The sequence below is a fragment of the Carlito syrichta genome, unplaced genomic scaffold (genome assembly GCF_000164805.1).
Source record: "Carlito syrichta isolate Samal-C Ts95f unplaced genomic scaffold, Tarsius_syrichta-2.0.1 Scaffold311715, whole genome shotgun sequence".
NCBI classification, from domain to species: Eukaryota; Metazoa; Chordata; class Mammalia; order Primates; family Tarsiidae; genus Carlito; species Carlito syrichta.
This window is the reverse complement of record NW_007255811.1, coordinates 145,811-173,172: the sequence shown is the minus strand read 5'-3', so window position 1 is coordinate 173,172 and position 27,362 is coordinate 145,811. Positions and strand designations below refer to the sequence as shown.

The 27,362-nt window shown below is 44.6% G+C and overlaps 1 protein-coding gene across 3 annotated transcripts in view; it reads left to right on the top strand.

The window, feature by feature from the left end:
• Positions 1-27,362, top strand: part of CUNH10orf76 (chromosome unknown C10orf76 homolog) — a 192,328-nt gene that overhangs the window by 20,358 nt on the left and 144,608 nt on the right. Inside the window, exons 8-15 of one of the 3 annotated variants that reach the window (XM_008068973.1) lie at positions 5,527-5,583; positions 7,888-7,931; positions 9,843-9,903; positions 11,830-11,876; positions 12,684-12,759; positions 14,437-14,530; positions 18,291-18,392; positions 25,051-25,109. In XM_008068973.1, the coding sequence (XP_008067164.1) occupies positions 5,527-5,583; positions 7,888-7,931; positions 9,843-9,903; positions 11,830-11,876; positions 12,684-12,759; positions 14,437-14,530; positions 18,291-18,392; positions 25,051-25,109 (540 nt within the window). The remainder of the gene's footprint in view (positions 1-5,526; positions 5,584-7,887; positions 7,932-9,842; positions 9,904-11,829; positions 11,877-12,683; positions 12,760-14,436; positions 14,531-18,290; positions 18,393-25,050; positions 25,110-27,362) is intronic. The other 2 variants (XM_021718018.1, XM_021718019.1) reach the window with 2 other exon arrangements.

Here is a 27,362-nt window from a genome sequence, read left to right as displayed (position 1 = left end):
TGGAGTTTTCTTTGCCCCTGAATTCGTCAGGGTACAGATGTATAGGTTTTTGAGATGAAAAGCAGAGCCCAGAGATTTATACTTTGGTTGGTGCCTACACTTGATTTCTCCCAAAAGGCAGAATGCACAGCAACAGGAGGCCACTCAGGGAAGACCAGGGGCCTCATTGGGGATTGCTTTTGAGGATCGAGAAGCATGTGGCACTGTGTCCTAGACACTGTGAGCACTTGACTGAACTTAGGAGTCAGGAACTATGTTGAGGCTACCTGACTTTTTTTGACTTAATCAGTAGCAGTGCTACAAGAAGTAAGCCAGCAAGAGAAAGAGGATTTCCTTTTTTGTTTTTGAGTTGGAGTCTCACTCTGTTGCCCAGACTGGAGTGTAGGGGCATGCTCATGGCCACTGCAGCCTCGACCTGCTGGGCTCTGGCAATCCTTCGCCTCAGCCTTCCAAGTAGCCAGAACTACAGGCATGTGCCACTGCGCGTGGCTAATTTTTTGATTTATTGTAGAGGTGAGGTCTCGCCAAATTGCCCAGGCTTGTCTCGAACCCCTGGGCTCAGGCAGTCCTCTCGCCTCTGCCTCCCAAAGCGCTGGGCTTGCAGGCATGAGCCACCGCGCCCGGTGAGAGAGAGCATTTTCTTTTCTGAGCTTGATCTTCACTTAGTGACTTTTGATATGTTTCCTACTTAGGCTCTATTTGCTAGGTTGAAAGTGATGGGTAACACAGAATCTGGAACTTGTTCTTGTAAGGAGAGTGATGGAATAGGAGGAGCCTGTGAGAAAGGAATACCTGGTAGTAGACAGCAGAAACTCTGCTGCTGTCCTGCCCATTGTGCCCTTCTCAGTGTATCTTCTTTTTAATCTGTCTTTCTTAAAAAAACAAAACAAAGGAATTCCTGAAGAGAGACTAGTACATGTGGAACAACATTAACGCATTAGAAATCCCGGGTGCCAACTGCTTTCGTTGTGTTAGGGGAACTGATGAAGGGTGTGTAGAACTCTGACACACATGTGCTTGGTCACCAACACCGGTGATACGGATGATCTGGAAAGGCTGGCACGGCAGCCATTTTGGTCTCTGTCGTGTGTAAGAGCCTCGGGAGCCTTATTACACCAGCAAGAAAAATAGCTGAGGAAAATGCTGAGGATAGTTAAAGAGAGTTGAGTTATATGTGACAGGAACACACCATCATCAGTAGTGAATATTTTCAGAACGTTCTGCTGGCTTGGCTGCAGGCCACACCGAGGCAATGGCTTGGTTTCTCTAAATGTGAACTGAATGCTGGATCAGTCCAGTAGGGCTTTCTGAAATGTCAGCCTGAAATACTGGACATGGCCAAGGAACTGGAGAGAATCATATTTCTGGAGTGAGGTGTGCATCTTTAGTCTGTCAGAAGCCCCCAGAAGAATTAATAGAGCAAAGGTGAGCTGGTGGGCATGATTTATCTGGACTTTGCAGCTTTTGATGTAAGTCATTCACCAGAAACCATTAAGGAAGCCTGGTGATCATGGAGCAGGAAGGTTTCTGACAGGAACATGAGGAATTCCAGATGAACACAGCAAAACCAAAGCTGCTGAACTCTTATGCAAACTAGTGTGAGAGGGTGTGCTGGGGAGAACAGCATCCTGGCTTCCACTGCAGTCACTTTCATGACCAGGGGGGTAAGTTGCAACCACCAGAGAGGCTGGGTGTCCAGCTCAGCACAGATAAGGCAGAAGAGATGTCAGGCCTAAGGAACAACGTGATGGAAAAGATGTTAGGTAGTAAATATATAGCTCTTCCTTCAAATAATGCATTCCATTTCAGTCACTTCATCTAAAGAAATAAAGGAGGCCAAAAAAAGGTCTGAGGAAGAACAGTACAAATTCCTAAGTAGAGCTTAGAACAAATAAGGGCAGGGCCCTGTTATAGTGAAACTGTGAAGGCTCACAGAGTTTGTAATTTTGTCTTGTGAATGAAAAGCAGATTGCCTCCAGTTTTATTTGTTTATTTATATATTTTTTGAGTCGAGTCCTCACTCTGTCACTTAGGCTGGAGCGTAGTGGCAAAACCATGGCTCACTGCAGCTTTGACTTTCTGGGTTCAGACCGTCTTTCCACTTCAGCCTCCTGAGTTACTGGGACTACAGACATACACCACCATAACTGGCTAATTTTTAAATTTTTTTTATTTTTGTGGAGACTGGGTCTTGCTATATTTGCTCGGGCTGTTTATTTTTAATTTAATTTTTATTTTTTGTTGTTTTTGAGGCCTCCAGTTTTAAAAAGTGACCAGGCTGGGAAGGTGGCTCATATTTGTAATCCTAGCACTTTGGGAGGCCGAGGCAGGAAGATTGTTTGAGCCTAGGTGTTCAAGATCAGCCTGTGCAATATACCAAGACCTTTTCTCTGCAAGAAATAAAAAAGTTAGCCAGGCATGGTGATATGTAGTCCTAACTACTTGGGAGACTGAGGTAGAAGGATTGCCTGAGCCTAGGAGATAAAAACTGCGGTGAGCCATGATTGTGCCACTGCACTCCAGTCTAGGCAACAGAATGAGACCTCAACTCAGAAAAACCCAAAATAAATAAAGTGACTAGCACAACAGGTGTAGAGTGTTAAGAAAAATCAGCACCCAGTACATTTTCATAGCATTAAGATCCTGGCCTTAGGCTGGCCAAGCCTGCTGAGATGAAGTAAGGTAGACCCCAGTTGCTTCCCTGAGCATGATGTTTCCCTGGAATTACTGAATTATTTATTATACCTAGTTGTAATTGTTCCTTTTCTTTTTCCCACCTCTCTTTTTTTCCTAAAGAGTTTTCCTTTGAATGTGATAATAATGTGAAAGGAGAAAAAATATAGTTACTGCCAGTTGTCGAGTCCGCAACCCCAGGGGAGAAAATACATGTTGAGCATCTCTAATCCGAAAACCCGAAATCCAGAATGCCCCTAAATCTTAGTGCTTTTGAGCACTAACATGACCCTCAAAGGAAATTTTCTTTCTTTTTGTTTTTTGAATTGACGTCTCACTCTATCACCCAGGCTGAAGTGCCATGGCACCCTCACGGCCACCTCAACGTCGAACTCCTGGGCTCCGGCGATCCATCTGTTTCAACCTTCCAAGTTGCCAGAACTACAGGCACATGCTACCATGCCTGGCTAATTTTTTTTTTTTTTTTTTTGAGTTGGAGTCTCACTCTGTCACCCAGACTGGAGTGCAGTGGCCACTCCTGGCCACCGCAGCCTCGACCTGCTGGGCTCCTGCGATCCTTCCGCCTCAGCCTTCCAAGTAGCTGGAACTACAGGCGCACACTACCACACCCGGCTTATTTTTTTGATTTATTGTAGAGATGAGGTCTCACCCAGTTGCCCAGGTGGGTCTCGAACCCGTGGTTTCAGGCAATCCACTCACCTCGGCCTCCCAAAGTGCTGGGATTATAGACTGAGCCACCAAGCCTGGCCTTAATTTTTGATTTATTGTAGAGGAGGTCTCACAAGTTGCCTGAGCTGGTCTCAAACCCATGGGCTTAGGCAATCCACTTGCCTTGGCTTCCCAAAGTGCTGGGATTACAGGCTGAGCCACCGAGCCCGGCCCAAGGGAAATTTTTATTGGAGCATTTCAGATTTTTGAATCAGGGATGCACAACTGATAAGTATAATGCAAATGTTCCACAATCTGAAAATACCCCAAATCCGAAACACTTTTGATTTATTTATTTATTTATTTTTTTGAGTTGGAGTCTCACTCTGTCGCCCAGACTGGAGTGCAGTAGCACACTCCCGGCCACCATAGCCTCGACCTGCTGGGCTCTGGCAATCCTTCCACCTCACCCTTCCAAGTAGCTGGAACTACAGGTGCGTGCTACCACGCCCAGCTAGTTTTTTAATTTATTGTAGAGATGAGGTCTCGCCAAGTTGCCCAGATGGGTCTTGAACCCACGGACTCAGGCAGTCCACTCACCTCAGCCTCCCAAAGCGCGGGATTGTAGGCTGAGCCGCTGAGCCTGGCTAACACTTTTGATTTCATACATCTCAGGGAAGAGATACTCAACCTGTATCTCCATTTTACAGATGAGGATTTAAGCTTAGGTTAATTAGTGTGCCTAACTTGTCACGATTAATAGGCAGTGGGACTAGAACTCAAACCTTTGCCTTTCCCTGAACTGCTACTGAAGCATATGCTGGTCTTAGAAATCAGATGATCCTTATTGTTACCTAAAACAGTGTACTTTCAGGTAACTAGAACTTTCAAAAATTATGCCAAGAAAAAGTGGTCTGCTCTTCTGGTGTTGTTCTCATCATGGCAGCATCTTTAGGTCAACCGATTTGACTGCTTTTCTTTTCCAAGGATCCACTTGCACTGGACCTTCTCTGAAGTCTGTAGCACCAATAGAGTTTGATTGTTGGCTAGGAAGAAGTGTTGCGAGCCTTCCTCTGTCACAGCAAGTGACAAATGGAATGGGTTTTACCTTCTTGAGTTGTCTTCTATAAAACCTTATAAACATTTGGGCTGTTAAGAAAGCAAAACTGTCTCTTTCTCTGTTCCCAATTGACATGCAAGAGATGCCCTCAGAAACTTGATTAAATAAGGCCTATGTGGGGAATGAGCCTTTCAGTTGGGTTTTCAAGTTTATTGGTAATGAGTTTTCTTGGTAGCTATAAAAACTGCCAGTCTGAAAACTATTGTTTCTTGTGTCTCTTGGGTTAGTGCCTGAGCTGTATGAGGTCTTTCCTCACATACTACGGATGAGAAGAAAGGTCTCTGATTCTTATCCCACTTGTAGGAGATGGTCCAGTTGCATTATGAGTTTAAATACATATCTGTTTCCATATGCTGCCCAGCTGAGACTGGGTTTGGAAAAACTTAAGAAATCTTCTAGTGCTGTAAGTGATGGGACAATCATTAAACCCCAGTGTTCTGACCAGATTGTTGTTTGGGTAATTATATCCTTTTTTTCAGCCCCCCCTGCAGTGTTATTTGGGTATCGGATCTCCACAAATGGCCTCTCTGGCTGTTAAGCAGCTGCCACTTTCCACCCCCAAGGTGGCTTTGTTTTATGGGTGGGTGAATCAGTCCTTGCATGTAGTTTGTGAAATGGTTAGGGAGCCTTTGGGATGAGAATGTAAGTGAGCACCTTATAAATATGTGCCTTATGGCAAGAGGCTTTTATGTCCCCCAAAAGACGGCTATCCCTATGGACTTAGTAAATTATTGGTAGGGTAGGACAAAGTGAGTTTTGTGAAGCATTCACTTACTGTTTAGAAGCAAGTAAGAGGGAAAGATGGGAGAAGTAGTGGACATAGGCCTGTACTAATGCAGCATGGGAGAAAAGACAGAACAGAACTGGATTGCATGCGTGTGTGTGTGTGTGTGTGTGTGTGTGTGTGTGTGTGTATCTGCATCTGCATGTGGACTTGATGAATGTCCACACACACTGTGAGTGTACTGGAAATGGGGGAAGTCAGCAGGCAGAGTGAGATAGCTAATAGGCGTTCTTAACTAGGTCACGCTTACCTTGAGTCTCTTTCTTCTCTTGTTTAACAGTCTGTGAATCCTTATATTGTGAAGCTGTCTATCGTGGATGATGAGGCCACACTCAATGTGAGTATCTAGATTCTTGTGTATGATTTTACGTATTTGCATCCAGTAGCCGTACTTTCAGCAGACATTTAGAACAGACAGCAAAGAATTATTCTTTTTTTTTTTTAGTTGGAGTCTCTCTCTGCCCCTAGGCTAAAGTGCACTGGGCACACTCATGGCCACCCCAACGTCAACCTGCTGGGCTCTGGTGATCCTTCCACTGCAGCCTTCCAAATAACCAGAACTACAGGCGTGTGCTTCCATGCCCGGCTAATTTTTGATGTGTGCTAGAGACGAGGTCTTGCCAAGTTGCCTGCCTGGTCTTGAACCCGTGGGCTCAGGCAATCCACTTGCCTTGGCCTCCCAAATCACTGGGATGACAGGCTGAGCCACTGACCCTGGCCTATTCTTTTAATTTTATCTGGCTTAGAGAAGAAATTGGTATTTCTTTTTAGAGCATCTGTGCTACTGTCTTACTGTCTTCTGTCTTATTGTCATGGAAGGAAGGTTTGAGGGGAAACTTGCTTGCTAATCATGAAGAAGTGACTGGCTATATTTCATATTCTAGTATGCCGCGGTTGATTATCCTACAGAGTCAATAAATTACACATCCAAGAACAAGAAAGCTTAGATAACTAAATGATGGGAGATTCCTTCTTTTAGAACTAGCCTGATAATATTTATAGCCTGACTTCTTGATGGAGCTGAAACATGGGGATGATCTATATCTGCTATATATATCGGTGTATGTGTATATCCTTGAAAGTTTGGAAAATAACATCTAACTGTAAATATAGGGAGGAGGAAGATGACCAGGTGTCTTGCTTTATTCTTTTTCATCCTGCCCTCTTTATTTTTTCCAATTTCCCTTATGAAAAAATGCACATGCTGGGGTCGGTGGCTCAGCCTGTAATCCCGCGCCTTTGGGAGGCTGAGGTGAGTGGATTGCCTGAGCCCGCGGGTTCGAGACCTGTCTGGGCGGTGAGACCTCATCTCTACAATAAATCAAAAAATCAGCCGGGTGTGGTAGCGCATGCCTGTAGTTCCGGCTACTTGGAAGGTTGAGGCGGAAGGATGGCTGGAGCCCAGCAGGTCGAGGCTGCGATGGCCAGGAGCGGCCACTGCACTCCAGTTTGGGCGATAGAGTGAGACTCCAACTCAAAAAAAAAAGAAAAAAATGCACATATGATTCATTATTGTGGCCTTCATTGATCTTTGTGTCATGCTTCACAGGTTCTGGGGGAAAACTGATAAGTCACTTTAACGCTTAATGGGTACTTCTCTCTACATTTCTATTTTCCTGCGACTTGTCTATATGCACTTTCATTTAGCATGGAACTCATGGTCACTTTTTTTGTGGCTGTTTTGGAGATATATGAGGGCTTTTTTGTTTGAAGATTCTAGCTTGGTCTTCTCTTTCAAAGTGAAAATGATCCCAGTGAGTGAAATTGTGGATAATCTGGGCTGGTCTGTTTCTTTTTTTTGGAGGTGGTTGGAGTCTCGCTCTGTTGCCCAGGCTGGAGTGGAGTAGCATACTCACAGCCATTGCAGCCTCGACCTGCTGGACTCAGGTGATTCTTCCGCCTCAGCCTTCCAAGTAGCTGGACTCACAGGTGTGCACCACCACGTTTGGCTAATTTTTTTTTTTTAATTGAAGAGACGAGGTCTCACCATCTTGCCAAATTGCCTAGGCTGGTCTTGAATCCCTGGGCTTAGGTGATCCTCTTGCCTCCATGTCCCAAAGTGCTGGGATTACAGGCATGAGCCACCGGCACCCAGCCTGGGCTGGTCTGTTTCACCCCTTGTTATTCTTTTAATTGTACCTGGGAACATTAAGGAAAAAATCTTTCACTGGGCGTGGTGGCTCACCCCTGCAATCCCAGCACTTTGGGAGGCAGAGGTGAGAGGACTGCCTGAATCCAGGGGTTCGAGACTAGCCTGGGCAACATGGGGAGACTTCATCTCTACAGTAAATCAAAAAATTAGCCAGGTGTGGTGGCATGTGTCTATAGTTCCAGCTACATGGAAGACTGAGGTGGAAGGATTGCCTGAGCCTAGCAGGTTGAGATTGCCGTGGCTGTGAGCATGCCACTACACTCCAGCCTGGGCAACAGAGCGAGACTCCAACTGAAAAAAAAAATATTTTCATAGAATTAAGTTCCTTTGACAGTGTCTCTCAGAATTTCTGTCCTAGTTGCCAACTTTCAGGCAGGAGTTCTTGGGTGTGGATCATGGGGGTATAATCAGTATTCTCCCTGACCTAGTGTCACCACTGCCCCCCAAAGGTGCTCTTTCACTTTACCTGTGTTATCTTTTCTTTTCTAGGGAATGGGGCTTGTAATCGCTCAGGCTTTATCTGAGTACAACAGGTAAGTCCACCTGGAGTGGAAGGGGCTAAGTTTCATTTGACTTGGTTGAGTTGGGAACAGGTCTGTTCGCACTTGACTCTGGAAAGAGCATTTGGAGGTTCAGCCCCTGGCAGATATATTTGCTGTAGCTTGGCTTGATGGCTTTAGCAGCTGCTGTTTTTTTTTTTGAGTTGGAGTCTCACTCTGTCACCCAGACTGGAGTGCAGTGGCCGCTCCCGGCCACCGCAGCCTCAACCTGCTGGGCTCCGGCAATCCTTCTGCCTCAGCCTTCCAAGTAGCTGGAATTACAGGCGTGCGCTACCACGCCCAGCTAATTTTTTGATTTTATTGTAGAGATGAGGTCTCGCCTGCCCAGGCGGGTCTTGAACCCGTGGGCTCAGGCAATCCACTCACCTCAGCCTCCCAAAGGTGCGGATTACAGGCTGAGCCACCGAGCCCGGCAGCAGCTGCTATTTTTGATGCTAGGGGAAAGTAGCCACCAGATTAGTGTCCATCCTTAGTTTATGTAATTAGGCACATCTTTTGCCACTTTAGGTATTTTGTTGCAGAGCGTTTTAACTAGTCTTCCAGTCGTAAGTAGGATCTTTCATTTAGCCCAACGGATCATACACATATTTCCTATGTAAAAAAGTTGTGGAGCACCACTTTTTCTTTGTTCTTAAAAAATATAAAAGAAAGCATGTGGTAGCTCTAGTTTGACAGATATTTGTTTCTTTTTTTGAGTCAGAGTCTTACTCTGTCACTTAGACTGCAGTGCAGTGGCATGATCACGGCTCACAGCAACCTCAACCTCCTGGGCTCAGGCAGTTCTTCTGCCTCAGCCTCTCAAGTAACTGGGACTATAGGCATGTGCCACCATGCCTGGCTAATTTTTTTATTGTTTGTAGAGACGGTGTCACTATGTTGCCTAGGCTGTCTCGAACTCCTGGGTATAAGCAATCCTCCCACCTTGGCCTCTCAGAGTGTTGGGATTACAAGTGTGAGCTACCACGCCTGACTTAGGTGTTTTGTTTTCATCAAGAGTCAACCTCAGCCGGGCTCGGTGGCTCAGCCTGTAATCCCGCGCCTTTGGGAGGCTGAGGTGAGTGGATTGCCTGAGCCCGCGGGTTCGAGACCCACCTGGGCAACTTGGCGAGACCTCATCTTTATAATAAATCAAACATTAGCTGGGCATGGTAGCGCGCGCCTGTAATTCCAGCTACTTGGAAGGCTGAGGCGGAAGGATCACCGGAACCCAGCAGGTCGAGGTTGCGGTAGCCAGGAGCGGCTACTGCACTCCAGTCTGGGCGACAGAGTGAGACTCCAACTCAAAAAAAAAAAAAAAAGAATCAACCTCAACTTCCCAGAGTCCCTGTTTATTCTGGGGACTCTCTTCATTGATGCTTTCTTCCCTTCTTTCCCTCTGGTATCAGTGAATGGAAACCAGAATCCCTAATCTTGGCAAGGGCCAAGCAGGATCTTTCATGTTTTTCTGTAGACTTGCCTCACACACGGGTATCAGAACTTCAAATCTATCCCATTTCTGTGAATAGTTTAGCTCATTGATTTCCCTCCTCCTCCTTCAGAAATGAGATTTTCACTGTTACAGCCATAAAGTGATTTTTGTCACACCTTTCAAGTAATAGTCTGTTTGGAAAATAACTGGATCAGTCCTGTGTTAGAGCAGTTTCACACTTGCAACTTGCTTTCTAAGTCTCCCCCAAAGTACCCAGGCATTTTGGTACACTCTGCTTCAAGAGCAGACAGGTACCTCTTCACTTGCAGGGGAAACTGCCATGGCTGGATGATCATAACGCTTTATGGTTTTCTGGAGTCAGAGAACTCTAAAAGTGCCCTGATTACCTAGAATGCCAAAGACAAAGGCATACTTGATAAATAACCTTGAAGTTGAATTTAGTTCTTTTTGTTCAGGCAATATAAAGACAAGGAAGAGGAACACCAGAGTGGTTTTTTCTCTGCTTTAACAAATATGGTAAGTCCTACTTGTTTTTCTCTTTTGTTCAGAAATACATGAGATCTACAGGGTAGGTAAATCTGGACTCAGAAGTTCAGATGTTTGAGGTTGATGGCATGATGAAGGGAGAGGGTCTGCTCAGAGCAGGTTTTATTAGGAACTGTATCTCCTTTAGTGAATTTCAAAATCAAGTGAGATAGGGGAAAGAAAATCTTTGGTCTCTCTAGGACTCATTTTTTCCCCAAATTAATCAATCAATTATTTAAAGACAAAAGAAAAGGTTTACGTTAAGCCAGACATTTCTTTCCTATAGTTTTGACCCTTTTTAGGTACTGACCCTGTACCTAAAAAGGGTCAATACAGAATATTAGGGTTTAGATCTAGTCCTCCCTTGAGCGCTCCTTGGCTGTCTGTCGTGGTTTTATCCCTTGTGGCTGGTCCTGGGGCTGAGGGAGTGTGAGTAGATCTGAGTACTCCTCTAAAGGCTTTAGGGTTTGGGCTGAGATGTCCAAGATTTAGGAAAGTTGTTGGTCCAGTTTGTAAGACGCTAGGGCAGGGTTTCTTCACCCTGGCAGCATTGACATTTTAGACCAGATAATCTGGGACAGTTTTTAAAAGACAAATCTAGGAGTTTCGAGAATCTAGCTAGATTAGAAAATCTGTCTTCTTGGGCACTAATATCCAAGTACTCAGCTCTACGACAAGACAATTTTTTGAGTTCACTGCAGGAAAGAGTTGCCTCCTCTCCTCCCCAACAAAGCAGCAGGAAACCCCCCCCCCATGCATTGTTTCCTTCTCCCTTCTCTGAGGCTGTTCTCAGGAGATGGCCTGATAAACTCTTTAACTCTGAAGCATAAATGAGAAAAGTTTCTCAGTGGCTGGAGAAGTATGGACTTTATATTCGTGTTGGATTAAATGAGTGAGATACAATATATTGCTCCCAGGGCGCTTTACTTTTCAGCCAAGGAGAAGTTTTGTGTCAAATGAACGAAGCTGTAGCTGTTGCAGGTTTGCGCATAGTTTTGGGCATCGTTGAGGAGGTAGCAAGGATCTTTCCAGGGGATGGGCTCTTTCTCAGAGCCTTTTGATACCACCCATATTAGAGGCAGCCTCTCCATTTGCCTGTTCACTGGCTCTGACTAGGATTAAAAAAAGATTCTGGATCTAAAAAAACGGAGAATGGGTCTGGCATTTACAGTTTTGGTCTGAAACCCAAATAGACCCCTAGAGATAGCTCTGTGTTGGTTGAAGTCAGCCTGCTTTCTGTGACATTCTTCCCAAGTTAGTTTCTGACTTCAAATGAACAACTTCAGGAAGGAGGATGTGTAGGTTAATATTTATTTGCCATCAGAGTCACACACACACTGAGAACGAGAGCTGGACAAAAGTATGGGGTTTTTTGCTTTGTTTTGTTTTGTTTTTTGATTCGGAGTCTCACTCTGTTGCCCAGACCAGAGTGCTGTGGCACGCTCCCGGCCACCGCAACCTCGACCTGCTGGGCTCCGGCAATCCTTCCGCCTCAGCCTTTCAAGTAGCTGGAACTACAGGTGCGCACGACCACGCCCAGCTAATTTTTGTTTTATTGTAGAGATGAGGTCTCGCCAAGTTGCCCAGGTGGGTCTTGACCCCTCAGGCTCAGGCAATCCACTCACCTCAGCCCCCAAGTGCTGGGATGACAGGCTGAGCCACCGAGCCCAGCATTTTTTTTTAAGGCCCTTTAAGGCAAGATGATTTAGTAGAATTTTCTTTATTTTTTTTTTATTACTTATGAGTCTCTTAAGACTTTCAAAGTGGGCTGGTTTTGGTGTGTGTGACTGAGGGTCCAGAGTTCCAAGTTCTCCAGCTGGAAGCAGCTTGTCTTTTCACTGATTAAAGCCTTCACTGGCATGGAGCACCTCTCACATTCTGCTGCTGTAAGTCTGCAATTCCCCTTTTCTTCCACAGGTGGGCAGCATGTTCATAGCAGATGCCCATGAGAAAATCTCAGTACAGTAAGTGCTTGACATGCTTGTGCAGTGACTTGGACTTTAGTGTGGGCTCTCCTGCTGGGCACGAGAGTGTGGGAGTTGCCTCTTGTAAATCTTTTACAGATGCATACTTTGTTGGTGATTTATCAAATGTCTCTTGGGTTTTTTTTTTTTTTTTTTAGTTGGAGTCTCACTGTGCCACCCAGACTGGAGTGCAGTGGCCGCTTCTGGCCACCGCAGCCTCGACCTGCTGGGCTCCGGCGATCCTTCTGCCTCAGCCTTCTGAGTAGCTGGAACTACAGGCGTGTGCTCCCACGCCTGGCTAATTTTTGATTTATTGTAGAGATGAGGTCTTGCCAAGTTGCCCGGGCGGGTCTCGAACCTGCGGGCTCAGGCAATCCACTCACCTCAGCCTCCCAAAGGCATGGGATTACAGGCCGAGCCACTAAACCCGGCTTGTCTCTTGGGTTTTAAACAATATTGGATCTTTGGAAATTTCTGCCTTGGTCTTACATGTACTGACTCCCAACATGCTGAAAAGCTGTTCTTAGGTACCTCTGGAATGAAGCAGAAGAGGGATGGGTACCTGAGCCACTTAAGGACTTAACTGAATTGGGGCGGAAAAGCAGAGGGAAGGTAGAGAATGAATTAGTTGAGAACAAGTCCTAAGCAGTTAAAAGTTAAGCCTGACTCCTGCCTGTGCACCTTTGTGTGTAAAGGGGAACATTAGGAACTCAAATGAGGAGCTGGGGTGAAATCTCATCTTGATGGTTATAGTGTCTCAACTCCTCCACCAAGAGAGCCACTTCAATTTGTTCTCTCTTTCTTTAGAACCAATGAGGCCATTCTCCTGGCACTTTATGAAGCTGTTCATTTAAATCGCAACTTCATCACAGTGTTAGCTCAGGTTGGTTGCCCTGAAAACCCCAATCTTCTTTCTTCCTGAATTTCGCACAGGCTCGTTCCATTGAAAAGCCTATCTGGCCATACCTGTTTAAGCCCAGCTTTGCATTGGTAAGTGGCAGGAACAAGGAGCTGCATCACGTACCTTTGCTTCAAATACGTGTGTTTCCGTCTGTTGTGGAGGTGGGCCTGATGACACACAGAGTTGATGGCCTTGATGAGCTTACTGAGCCTGTTAACCCAAACTAGTTGAGGTTGCTTCGCTAGAAATCTTGGGTGTTATCTGCCATATGGAGTTTTATGTCAGACTTTCTCCTTTCTGAATTGCTGTGGAATTGCAACCAGAGATAACATAGGCCAAGTTTCTTATTATCTTGCCAATTTCCAGAGGAGAAAAGTAAAGCATGTTCTGTTCAGCATAAGGTTAGCTATTAACAGATAAAAGGGTCTACAAACACTGAAAGAAAGTTATAGTATACTGAGTGCTGGGCCACATGCCTGAGGGGTGGCCTCCATAGATGGTACAGATGGGGACTAAAATAGACTGAGACCTCAAGGGCTGTCCATGAAAACTGTCTTAAAAAATTGATGAAGTGTTTTTATCTTAAAGCCAGACTCTTTAAAATATGTATGTAGGTTTCTTTTAAAGGAAAATTTGCTTATCCTTTTTTCTTAAAGAGTAGATGTGGAATCTGGAATCTATTGATGACAAAAAAAATAAGGTCATGCTTAAAACACAGTGTGCTGGTTTGGGATCTGCTTGGGAGAACACTTACCAGTTTTCATGACTGGTAATGTAGATTCACTGTTCTCACTCTGTTCCATGTCTGCTCTCCACATTTCATAACTGATGTTAGAGGAGGAGGAGAAGAAAGTAAAGGGCTGGGAAAGCTGTTGGGAAAGAGGAGGAGGAGTTAAACAGTTGCCACTCAGCTTCATTTTCAAGAGCGGATATGGCAGGGATGGCGAGAAAGGTCAGGTGCAGAGAAGTCGACTGTTTTGGGCCCTACTGGGTGTCTTCCCCGTGCCTCTGTCTCCCCATCCCACACACTCTTGTTATGCTCCAGGAAGGCTGCCATCGGAATAGCTCTTTTTTATAGCACCGGCATCCCCTTGGCTCACCTAAATCTGCTGGTCAATTACGTGGTCATCAGAGCAGTCTATGGCTGTGTTACAGGTTTATCTGATGAGAGTAGTTCTTTTCCAGGTCTGGATAGGATCACAAGCTCCCTGTTCCTTCTTACAGAATAAACTGTGTTTTTGTTTACCCCGGTTTTCTGTTTGGATGGTGCTGCAGAAAAACTTATGTAGCGGGAACCTAGTTGCTTAAGTAATTATAGCCCACAAAGCTTCTTATTAGAGTCTGGCAAGTATCAGTAGTCATTAGGTACTCATAAGAACTAAGTGCGGAAGCAGTCCCTTCTCAGTGAGCCTTCTGTCTAAGTATGGCCAGGGACATGGTGGTGCACATCCATAGTCCCACCTACTCAGGAGCCTGAGGCAAGAGGATCACTTGAGCGTAAGAGTTCGAGACCATCCTGGGCAACATAGGGAGACCCTGTGTCAAAAAATAATAATAGTAATAATTCTGAGGCCAGGCATACCAGTGAAGGTAGTAAGCAGAGGATACTCAGGGAGAACAGGATTTTCTGTTTTCATATCCGTCTGTGTTCCCTTTCAGAGTCATCCAGAAATGGGCTTGGTGACAACCCCTGTCAATCCTGCTCCAACAACCCCAGCCACACCACTTGGGACCACGCCACCCTCTTCTGATGGTGAGCCTACCACCTCTTTTGTTTTCTTGATTAATATCTTAGCTCTTTCAGAATGAGCATGTTGAACAAAAAAAGCAATTGTTAATTCTTTCCTTTAAATTTGTCTGTAGTACTGCCCTTCAGGACTCCTGAAGTTCCAAAGAAAAATTTGGAAAAGATAGTCAAGTTATTTTTCTCTGTATAAGAAGCTGCATAACCTTAGCTTTCCCTCTCAGGGAATTGTAGCATCAAGGAGTGCTAGATCTGAAATGGAACTCAAAGGTCAATAAGGTCTGTCCTGCTAAATTCTCAGGGTACTTGGGAGGCTCGAATGGGTGTTTATAAAGCACTGGAATTATGTAAAATAGTAATGTCATTTCATGTGACCATTTGACAGATGAGGGAATTGAGACCAGAGAAATGAAGCAATTTGCCTAAGGTTCAGTGAGAGTAGAGACAAAAACCAAAACGTGCAATCAGGGCCAGGACCACATCTAACTTCTTTACCACTGTATGCTCAGCATAGTGTCTAGCATGCTAATTGCTTAATAAATAGTATTTGTTGAATGAGCAAATAAGAAAGTGAACCTGGAATTTACTCACTATCATGTGCCTGCCAACCACTCCCAGTTGGAGATAACAGACCTGAGTGGTTTATTCTTTCTTTCTTTTTTTTTTTTTGAGTCGAGTTCTCACTCTGTCACCCAGGCTAAAGTGCTTTGGCATGATCATGGCTTACTGTAGCCTTGACCTCCTGGGTTCAAGTGATCCTTCTGCCTTAGCCTCCTAAGTAGCTGGGACTACAGGCACATGCCACTGCACGTGGCTAATTTTTAAATTTTTTGTAGAGACATGGTCTTGCTATGTTGCCTAGGCTGGTCTCAAACTCCTGGGCTCAAGCAACCCTGCCTCGGATTACAGGCATGAGCCAACATGCTGGTCCTGAGAGAGAGAGAGAGAGAGAGAGAGAGAGAATTTTTTTTTTTTGAGTTTGAGTCTCTGTCGCCTAGGCTGGAATGATGGTCACTGCAGCCTCGACCTTCTGTGCTCAGATGATCCTTCCACCTTAGCCTTCCAAGTAGCTGGAACTACAGGCATGTGCCATCACGCCCAGCTAATTTTTCTTGATTTATTGTAGAGATGAGGCATTGCCAAATTGCCCAGGCCAGTCTCAAACCCATGGGCTCAATGCAATCCTCTCACCTTGGCCTCCCAAAGTGTTGGGATTATAGGTGTTAGCCACCACACCCGACCCTGAATATATTTTAGTGGGAGTTTGGTGGGTATGTAAGACTTCTCCTAAAAACAACAATAACAACAATTTACCCTTTATAAACTTATGGCTGAAGCCAAGTAAAAGGTAACAAATAATAAATTATGAATTTTACCCAAAAAACCCAAAAAACTTGGTGTTATCTGAATTGGTTCTGTTGTAGGCTGAGTGTGTTGGGTGGAATACCTTAACCCAGAAACAATCAACATTAATACTTGATGTTGTGCCTCAAACGTTGACCTCATTTTGGATAAAGAAGTACAGGAAATCCAGTTGTGAGCCTTTCTTAGTGCCTCCCTCCTACATGTGTGTAAAGCGACCCTCTCTGTTCTGCTTTCTCTCCTTTAAGCTTTTTTGTACAGCACCAGTGGCGATAGCATTTCACAGCAGTACAAGCAGTACAGAAGCCGGACAGGGAGGCGCCATTGGTACTCAGGTCTACGGTAGCAAATGGATTCTGTTTAGAATGGAAAGCCAAATCTCAAAATATCTTAACGAGAAGGAGCAAGTAGTGAGGATTGCCTGCTTGTCTCTGTTTATTCAGGTCACTGAAGAATCCAATGGAAATATTGCACTTTCTCTTTAAGGATGAAGCCTGCCTGGTTTCCATGGCTATCATATACATATGCATATGTGTTTGAATTCCTTGTGATGTTGGGGTTTGGATGTTTCAGAGGACTGCCTTTTAGACTGTTCATTGTGAACACTTCCACCCACACACTTGATTATGCAATGGCAGGATTTGTGCTTGCTTACCTACAACCAGTGAGCTTTTATTCTCGTGGGAAGCTCAGGTTAGCTCACTTCCAAGTGACGTCTCCTTCGACAGAAGCTGCTGGGGAAATGATGAAGCCAAAGATCGAGGCATGACTCCTCTTTAGGAGGGAGGTTTCCGTTTGTGCAGGGTTGTATTCTGTCTCTACTTGCTCTATGTCTTCTCTCCCAACGAATTTTCTTCTGCAGGGGTCTTACGTATTATAACCTTGTTTGTAATTTTTGGTTCTAAATTAGAATGGTGCTTAGTAGCCCAGTTATATTTAAAGGTATGTCACGGGAGCCATTCGTTTCAAAAGCCAGCAGTTTAGTTATAACATTTGTTCTCAGCTCAGGCTTGACATTTGACAACTCAGCCTTGGCATAAGAGGACTTTCTGGTAAACTAAAAATACTTATACTTCTATATTTCTACATATTATATAAGAAGTTTTCCACATATTGCTTTGTGTGAGCAGGAAAAAAGTCCCACTTACCGGTTAGATGCTTCTTTGTATTGGACAAAGAAATGATTATGGGCTCTGAGCTTTAAAATAGACTGTGGTTTGAAATGACAGGCTCAGGTCATTAAACCATAACATGAGTTAGGACCTTTTAGTAATTTCAGCATAAAAATATATTTGTCTTTTATTAGTTCTTGGGGCTTAACAGTGGGAAAACAGCCGAGGGTTGCGCATGCTGGTTTCTTTTCATGAGGCTTTTTGCTGTGCTTGCTGTGTATTATGGATCCATAACTTGCAAATGTTCCCATTGTTAATAAACATTCTCTGCATACATCGTAATAACTCCAGAGGGATCCATTATGGCTATGAATACATATTATGAGTAATATCCCAACTCAGCTGAATCTTCATGGCTGAAAATGTAGCAGAGAGCTATGGATTCTCTAGCTTGTCTGGGCCATCATAAGTCTCCTTTTGCTTATGTGTCATGTCTTAGGCAGCATAAGAACACTTGACAAGGTGTCTTAGTCTAATGCAGAGTCCCAGAGTTTTGGGAAGTCTGCATCAAGGCTGTGTTCTGTGTGGGTTGCCTGGTCTGAGCCCTCACTGTTCATGGGGACTGGCTCACAGAGAGCAGGGGAGGATTTTTCCTGGAAACAGCAGCTGGGCATGTAAAACCCAGTTTCCAGGCTGTCCCAACCAATAGTGTTCATGTCTTTTCAGTCTGATGTTCCTTTTCAGGTTCCCTTTCAGGAGAAGGGATTAAGTGGATGAACCTGAATGCAGTTCTGCCTTAACTTATTCCTCCTCCATCATGGTTACTTCCAGCCTGAAGGCTTGATGTCAAAATTGAGCAAGATTTCTCCTTATTAGGAAGGAATCTTAAATTTATTTTAAGCAGGAGACCCATCAAAGCCAAGTTCATTTACATTTATACAGACCTTTCCTTTAGGTGGATATCAGCACATCTTTAAGAATGGCCTTAATCTCTTTTGGGGTACTTGGGACTGGAAGTGGAAGCAACATTTCCTTCCTAGGATGTTGGGAGAAATACTATAGCTAGAGACTGGCCTTAGATAGAGCAGGACATTGGGCCTAATTTGGGAGTAGGAAGGGACTCTGGAAGCCTAAGAAGAGTAGACAAAAGTTTTATCATGAATACTTGGTCCTCCCTGTGTTGTGGAAAGAGCTTATTTAGTGGTTTTCTTGCCTGCTGGCAAATCGGCCATGTGGGTAGAAGTGTTAGATGGAATGTGTTGCAGGCTAAGTGCGTTTTATCTGTTCTATTCCAGTGATAAGTTCTGTGGAACTCCCACTGGATGCAGATGTACAGACCAGTAATCTACTGATAACCTTCTTGAAGTATAGCTCAATTGTCATGCAGGACACCAAAGGTAAGATGTGCTATTTTAGGGGCTCAGGGAGTAGGAGGTGTGGCAGGCAGCTACAGTCGAAGAGCAGCACTAATACTTTGAAGCTTTGACAAGACAAACCATTGGGGCCTCCTGTGCATGATCTCGATTGCTGGAAAACAGTGATGTTTCACTGCTAGATGGCAATTAGGTGGTGCTGGCAAAACCTGGAGCTGGGGGAAATGCTCAAAATAGAACAGGAGAAAAAAAACCGGTCTCTATAAAAACTAGCAAGTCTTCTTAGCAGGTCTTGGTAAGTAGATGCAGACTCTTATGTGTGGGAAGTGGGGGATTAGCACGCTTCAGGGAATTCCCTTTTGAGGACAGGAGCTGAAAGCATCAGCTTATGGTGAGAATTAGAGGACTGTTGTGCAGAGTACAGTAGGAAGAGGTGAGATTCAGAGGGACTGTGTTCCTTAACACTTAAAATAGAAGTGTCAGTACCCATCAGAGAAATGCAGAGTGGAAGTGGGAGAGAATTGGGTGTTGGAAAAGTTGAAGTTTTTTTCCATCTGCTTTCCTTTTCTCTCTCTGTTGATGATTTTGCTGTGGTCTTTTAGTTAGTGGTAGAGTAGTGGAGTAGTTGGCCTAGGAGTGAGAAGGAGTTGGGAGGAGACTCAGCAAACTCTGTCTAGTGTATATCTTGGTTTTGTTTTATTTTTTTCCTAACTAGTGTTTTTTCTTTATACTGGATTTATATGAGTGTTCACAATTTTTATTTACTTATTTTGTTACCGTGGTAAAATGCATACAATATAAAATTTGCCATCTTAACTTTTTAAAAATATAGTCCAGTAGTGCTCGGTACGTTCACCTTATTGTAAAACCATCACCATCACCCATCTCTAGCATTTTTCATTTTGCAGAATGGAAATTCTACCCATTAAATACTAATACCCCATTGTCCCCTCTCTGTAGCCATTAGGAGCCACCATTCTACTTTCTGTCTCTATGAATTTGATTGCTTGGGTACCTGATATAAGTGGAATATACCCCCGTTTTAGGATTCCCTGGAAGTAAGCCTTTTATTTCATGGTGACACTGAGATGGCTTTTTTTTTTTTTTTTAACTTGAAGTGTCTCTCTGTTGCCCAGGCTAGAGTGCAGTTGCACGCTAATAGGTATCAACCTTGACCTATTGGGCTCAGGGAATCTTTCTGCCTCAGCCTCCCAAGTAGCTGGATCTACAGGCACATGCCACCATGCCTGGCTAATTTTTTATTTATTGTAGAGTTGAGATCTCGCCAAGTTGCCTAGGCTGGTCTCGAACCCCTGGGCTCAGGTAATCCTCTTGCCTACACCTCCCAAAGTGCTGGGGTGACAGGCATGAGCCACCACACTTGGCTCTCTGAGCTAACATTTTTTTCCTCCAATTGTTATTAATGAAAACATTTTATCATACAGAAGTTTAAAAAATCAAAATGATTACTCATTGACAGTTTACTGTATTTGGTTTACTCTTAAGTTTCTGTGTGTGTTGTTATTATCTTGGCCGAATAGTATTAATTGTATTTGCAGATACCACGACTACTTCATACCTGAGTACTTTGACATTTATCTCCTAAAATTAAAGACATTTTTCTAGATAGCCTAGATATATAGAATACCATTATTTTATCTAAGAAAGTCAGCAATATCTAATACTCTAATATCAGGTAACATTTAGTTCATATCTCCCCAGTGTCCCAAAGATGCTTCCTAGAACATGTTTTTAACCATACCTGCTGTTAATTAGTACAAAGCATACTTGTGGGGGTTGCAAGACAATTATCAGTGACTACTTCTGGTAAACTGGTTCTGTCCTCTGTTACTGATTGAGAACAAGTTAAAATAAAACACTAAAGCATGACAAAGCTTAAAATGGCTGCTCTTTGGCTAAAGCTACTCCATTTTGGCATTTCACCCTTTCACCTGGCATCTTAATGGACCTTTAAAAAAATTTGTATTATAAAGATGTGGGGTACAATTTAGGGTTAGGTATACAAACATAGATCATGCAGGTACCCCTTAATGAACATTTTAATTAGCATTTTATTTGGTACCTACAGGTTGATCCAGTGAGCCTCTTCTATGTAAAATTATTTTTCTCTTGGCTGGATGCAGTGACTCATGTCTGTAATCCCAGCATTTTGGGAGACCAAGGTGGGATGATTGCTTGAGCCCAGGAGTTTGGGACCAGCCTGGGCAACATAGCAAGACCCCATCTCTACAATAAATAGAAAAATTAGTCAGATGTGGTGGTGCACACCTGTAGTCCCAGTTACTCAGGAGGCTGAGATGGGAAAATTGCTTGAACCCAGGAGGTGAAGACTACAGGGAGCCATGATTGTGCTACTGCACTCCAGCCTGGGTGACAGAGTGAGAGCCTGAGTCAAAGCAAATAAGCAAAAATTATTTTTTTTCCTAGTTACAAAAGTGATTGAAATATTCCTTGTTAAAAATTAAAACATTCAGCCGGGCTCAGTGGCTCAGCCTGTAATCCTGCGCCTTTGGGGGAGGCTAAGGTGAGTGGATTGCCTGAGCTCACGGGTTTGTGATCCGGCTGGGCAACTTGGCGAGACCTCATCTCTACAATAAATAAAAAATGAGCCAGGCGTGGTAGCGCGCACCTATAGTTCCAGCTACATGGAAGACTGAGGCGGAAGGATCGCCGGAGCCCAGCAGGTCGAGGCTATGGTGGCCGGGAGCGACCACTGCACTCTAGTCTGGGCGACAGAGTGAGACTGCAACTCAAAAAAAAAAAAAAATTAAAACATTCTAGCAGTAGTTAGAGAGTGAAAGTTCTTTGTAATTAAACTCTCCAGCATTAATCACTCAATAATTCGGCATATATTCTTTCTTCATAAATCTTCCTTTTCAGAACCTTTAAATCCTATTTTAGGAACTAACTGTTCAATAGTTGTATTCTTAAATTATGTTCATGAGCAAAGTTCAGATTTCCAGATAAACAAAGCAGTTGCACTGTAGAAGCAAAATTGCTAAAATACTGTGGTTTTTGCCACTTACTTTCCATGAGGATAGATGCCTTGTTGAGGTGGTTTAAGGTTTCCTTAGGCAGTAAGTGTACATCACTGTTTTTTCCTTTTCCTTTTTTTTTTTTTTTAGGGTAAGGTCTCGCTCTGTCACCCAGGCTAGAGTGCACAGTCATGTCTCTCTGCAACCTCGACCGCCTGGTCTCAGGTGATCCTCCCGCCTCAGCCATCATGCACGGCTAATTTTTAAACATTTTTTGCGGAGATGGGATCTCATTGTGTTGCTCAGGCTAGTCTTTTTTTTTTCTTGAGTTGGAGTCTCACTCCGTCACCTAGACGGGAGTGCAGTGGCCGCTCCCGGCCACCGCAGCCTCGACCTGCTGGGCTCTGGCGATCCTTCCGCCTCAGCCTTCCGAGTAGCTGGAACTACAGGTGTGCGCTACCACGCCTGGCTAATATTTTGATTTATTGCAGAGAGGAGGTCTCACCAAGTTGCTCAGGTGGGTATCGAACCCACAGGCTCAGGCAATTCACTCACCTCAGCCTCCCAAAGGCGCGGGATTACAGGCTGAGCCACCGAGCCCAGCTAACGCAGGCTAGTCTTTAACTCCTGGCCTCAAATGATCCTCCTACCTTGACCTTCCAAAGTGCTGGGATAACAGGTGTGAGCTAGTGTGCCTAGGCTGGCATTAAGTATACTGTAGAAGTCTGTTACTTGCCAAGTGAAGCGAGCAGGTTTCTGGTTTGAGAGCTTTCAGGAATTGCAGAATGGAGCTGAGAGGCAAGAGCTTTATTGAAGTGGAAGACCAAGATTTGGAGGCTTTTTTTTTTTTTGAGTTGGTGTTTCACTCTGTCGCCCAGACTGGAGTGCAGTGGCACACTCCCGACCACCGCAGCCTTGACCTGCTGGGCTCCGGCGATCCTTCCGCCTCAGCCTTCCAAGTAACCAGAACTATAGGCTTGCACTACCACGCCTGGCTTAGTTTTTGATTTATTGTAGAGAGAAGGTCTCGCCAAGTTGCCCGGGTGGGTCTCAAACCCGAGGACTCAGGCAGTTCACTCGCCTTGGCCTCCCAAATTACCAGCTGAGTCACCGAGCCCGGCCTTGGAGGCTTTATTTTTTTATTTTTTATTTTTATATTTTGAGTTGGAGTCTCACTCTGTCACGCAGACTGGAGTGTAATGGTGTGCTCACGGCTACCTCAGCCTTGATCCCTCTGCCTCAGTCTTCCAAGTAGCTGGGACTATAGGCATGTGCCATCACTCCCAGTTAATTTTTTAATTTATTGTAGAGAGGAGGTCTTGCTATGTTGCCCAGGCTGGTCTCGAGCCCTTGGGCTAAGGCAGTCCTCTCACCATGGCCTCCCTCAACACTAGGATTACAGGCGTGAGCCACCACACCTGACTTGGAGGCTTTTAGAGTAAGAAGGGAACTTTGTTAGACAGAGACAAGAGAGCTAAAAGATAACCAGGGAAAAGAATTGCCAGAGAGGAAAGGAGCCTGGTGGGCAGAGCCTAAGCCATGCTCTCTTCAGACCTATTGCATTAGCTCTTGGAGATTTCTGCCTTGCAAACTTTGACTTTTTTCTTCTCTGGTGCCTTATGAGTGTGCTGCTTCAAGAGAGAAAGCTGTATACAGGGATGAGATAGATACAAGTAGTCCATGTCATAAACTCCCAACATAGAACAGCCCATTGGGAAGCTGCAGAGATGGCTGAACCTCCAAGATCTGCAGGTGAGACCTGGCGGCAAAGATAACAAGACTCTTGTGTATTGGAGTTTCCTGAGGCCATAGCTTTTGTATGGAAATGGATAGCCTTTTTCTTTCTCTGGAAATACTGCAGCAGCCACAGAAGAGAGAAACTATATGGATATGACCCAGAAAATGAACTTTTAGCTTTACCTGATATAACAGTGAATTGAGGCCCTTGGAACTCATTTTTAGATTAAGGGATTATATAAGCCTCTCTGGCCTGGTCACCTGCCATCCATAAAATGGAAGGCAAAATTAAGGGCTGATTAATTGCAGAATGGATGGGCTCAGATAGTGTCTTTAAACTCAGGCTGGATTAGGTCTTTGCCAACAGGCAGCTTAAGTATGGCAAAGGACAAGACGAGGTATGATGAGTTAATTTCAAAAATGGCTCCTGTGAGACTTCAGTGGCCCACCTCTCATCCTTCAGCCCCTGACCTGCTGCACGCCTCGGCTAACAGCATCTTGTGATGTTTTCAGTAGAAGCAACTCCTCTTGGCTCTGCTATTCCTCCCAGGATATTATCTTTTTTGCCCTTATCGTATATTTATTGTTTGATACCACAGAAATATACTTTTAATAGATATGTATGATAAGGTATAGAGTATAACATTGTCATAAGTTATGAAGTATGATAATAGAATGAGCATAAGTGAACCTACCACCCAACTTAAACAAATACAGCCTTATTAATGTTGCTGAAGCTATCTCTGTGTCCCCTTCTCACTCAGTCCTTTCCTGTCCATTCTGCAGAACTTTGTGTTTCTCATTCCCTTGATCTGGCTCTGCTTTTAGCACCTTTTTTCCAGGGCTGCAGTGGCACATTCACGGCTACCGCAGCCTCTACCTGCTGGGCTCAGGCGATCCTTCTGCCTCAGCCTTCCGAGTAACTGGAACTATAGGTGGGCACTACTATGCCCGGCTAGTTTCTTGATTTACTGTAGAGGCAAGTCTCGCCAAGTTGCCCCATCTGGTCTCAAACCCCAGTGCTCAGGCAGTCCTCTCGCCTTGGTCTCCCAGAGTGCTGGGCTTATAGGCGTGGGCCACCGTGCCTGGCTGAAAAATGTTTTAATAAGTAGAATATGAGTTCTGGGAAACTAGGGACCTGCGTTTAGTTCAGTGCTCTGTCTCTAGTGCTTAGCACAGTGCCTGCCACACGGTAGGTGCTAAGCAAATATTTGTTGTGTGACCAACTTTGACAGGAAGAAAAATGATCAAGAGTCTTCAGCTTAACTAGCCGGACGTGGTAGCGCGAGCCTGTAGTTCCAGCTACTTGGAAGGCTGAGGCGGAAGGATCGCCGAACCCAGCAGGTTGAGGTTGTGGTGGCCAGGAGCGGCCATTGCACTCCAGTCTGGGTGACAGAATGAGACTCTAACTCAAAAAAAAAAAGAGTCCCTAGCTTTTCAGGTCATAAGTAATGTGTACAATGCAAGGAGAAGTGTGGCTGAGCTCTTGTCTCCAGTTAATTTATTTCTGATTTTATTGCCAGTTTGCTTTGTACAGTCATTAAATTTTCTAGATTTGTGGGTAGGTGGTTACAGATGGTGTTGTTTATAACTGGTGGATGAGGAGGTGGAGAAAGGAATGGACCAACTATCTGGAAGCAAAAGCCTGATCTAGAGTCAAAGGGTATGTCCCTGATTTAGGCCATGACAATCGGAGTAAGAGTTAGAGGGCTTTCAAGAAAGGTGGTTAGCTATTTAACAGACTACCAGGATACTTAAGAAAAAATCTTTTGGGGGAATTCTTTTGCCTAGGAGAGAAGCAAGAGTTACTACTCTAATAATATCTTGATTTCCAGTTATGAATTTTGTGGAGAAAGAAAAGTGTGACTGTTTCTTTTTATATGTCTTTGTATTGAAACATGGTCTGGATGATTTACAGAGAAGAGTTTATTTATTTATTTATTTTACAGATGAACACAGGCTTCACAGTGGCAAACTCTGTCTGATTATCCTTACCTGTATTGCAGAGGTAGGTCTTACCAGCCTTCTGCTATTCGTCAGTCTCTTATTCGTACAGAGGGCTGTCTTTTCTTGCCTTGCCCCACCCCCCGTTCCTGTCTCATTAATGTCAGTTCCTAAAGTTTGGGAGAGAAGACCCTTCGCCTTTGTATTGTCTGTCACTCCCGCTGGAGGGTAAGCTCTGTCAACAGAGACTTTGTCTCCTTTATCCCCGTGTTCTCAGTGTCTGGCACATAGAAGAAGCTCAGTCAACCTCTTCTAGATGAGTTAGTAATGAATTGTGATGTAATTGACAACTAGAAGATTTTGGCTGTTAAGAGTTTTAAACAAGAGACTTACACCTCTTTAGAAAAAATAATTCTGCCCCTTTGAAGCTGCCGATGTTGGGTCTTTTGCATTTAACAAAGTGAGAAAGGAGTTCAGGAGCCTTGGTGTGGTGGCGCCTGTAGTTCCAGTACTCTGGAGGCTGAGGCAAAAGGATGGCTTGAGCCCAGGAGGTCAAGGCTATAGTGCGCTATAGTTGCACCTGTGAGCTGCACAGAGGATTACTTGAGACCAGCCTGGGCAATTTATTTAGCGAGACTTCATCTCTATGATTAATAAAAAAAATAGCCAGGTGTGGTGGCAAGCATCTGTAGTTCCAGCTACGTGGAAGGCTGAAGCAGGAGAATTACCTAAGCTCAGCAGGTTGAGGCTGTGGTGGCCATGGACGTGCCACTGCACTCCACCATTGGCGACAGAGTGAGACTCCAATTAAAAAAAAAAATACGCTGCCGGGCTCGGTAGCTCAGCCTGTAATCCCAGCGCTTTGGGAGGCCGAGGTGAGTGGATTGCCTGAGCTCGCGGGTTCAAGATCTGCCAGGGCAACTTGGCAGACCTTATCTCTACAATAAATCAAAAATTAGCCGGGCATGGTAGTGCTCACCTGTAAGTCCGGCTACTTGGAAGGCTGAGGTGGAAGGACCGCTGGAGCCCAGCAGGCCGAGGCTGCGGTGGTCAGGAGCGGCCACTGCACTCCAGTCTGGGCGACCGAGTGAGACTCCAACTAAAAAAAAAAAAAAAAATGCACCTATGAATAGCCGTGCCTTTGAATAGCCACTGTAACTCTAGCCTGGACAACATAGTGAGACCCTGTCTCTAAAAAAAATTCAGTGAGATAAAAAAGGAACTCAGATTTCCTTGGCTGGGTGAAGAGTAAAGCCAGAGAGGAGAGTTGGAAAGTCAGTAAAGTTGGGCAGGTTGCAGTTGTGGTGAAGAACAAGAGCTGAAGGGAAGAATGAAGAGGTGCTTCAGCTTTGTAGAAGGAAGATCTTGGTGACACATTGGAATGGGAGAACCTGAGTCCGTTGAGAGCTAAGTTTGTAGCTGCAGCCTCCCCTTTCCTGTTCCTTACTCTGCTCTTTTCTGTCTTAAAAATAGTGAAGGTGGTCCACAAGGAGTAGCGATCTCTCACCGTCTTTCTCTTTTTATGCTCTCTGGAAAGATGACCTTTTCACGAGACTGGGGTCGCTGGTTATGGAAGAGCTGCTTATTGGCAGAGAGCCTGGTGTGATTGCTTTTCAGCACTCTTTCTAAGAAATCTTTAAAGGAGTTGTTTTCCACAAATTGTAACAGTTCCTAGTAATTGGAGTCTGTAGACATGTCAGATCTTCAGAAGAGGTGTTGGGAAAGGGCCAAGGGATATTTATTATCCTTCTGTAGTGAGAGGGTTTTGATTTTTCAGTCTTCAGCGAAGCCAGGATAGACAAGGTCTTATCTTCTTTCATGCCTCATGTATAGCCGTTTTCTCCTGCTGTGCTGAGTCCATTCCCAGCAGAGCACAGACCTTTCCTGCCACTCCTGAAGTGTCATGTGGAGCCTTTACATGAATCCTACAGCCCCTGAGAAAACCTCTAAGCTGTCACAAACAGAGCCAGCTCCTTGGGCAGACGGGACGGAAGAGGGAATAGGAAAACAGAGTCCTTTCAGCATTTGCTGCAAGTTCCTGTGTGTTAATTTTTATTGTTTTTAATTTGCTTAGAGATTTTTGACCAGTTAGAGACATGTTGGGAAATTATGCACAAGTAAAATCTCATGGCTAAAGTAGAGTTTGACATAAGGCTTTAAGCTCATCACATTAACTTTCCCTCTGATCCTTGAAAGTAATTTTTCTTTTTTTTTTTTTTTTTGAGTTGGAGTCTCACTCTGTCACCCAGACTGGAGTGCGGTGGCTGCTGCCGGCCACCGCAGCCTCGACCTGCTGGGCTCTGGCGATCCTTCCGCC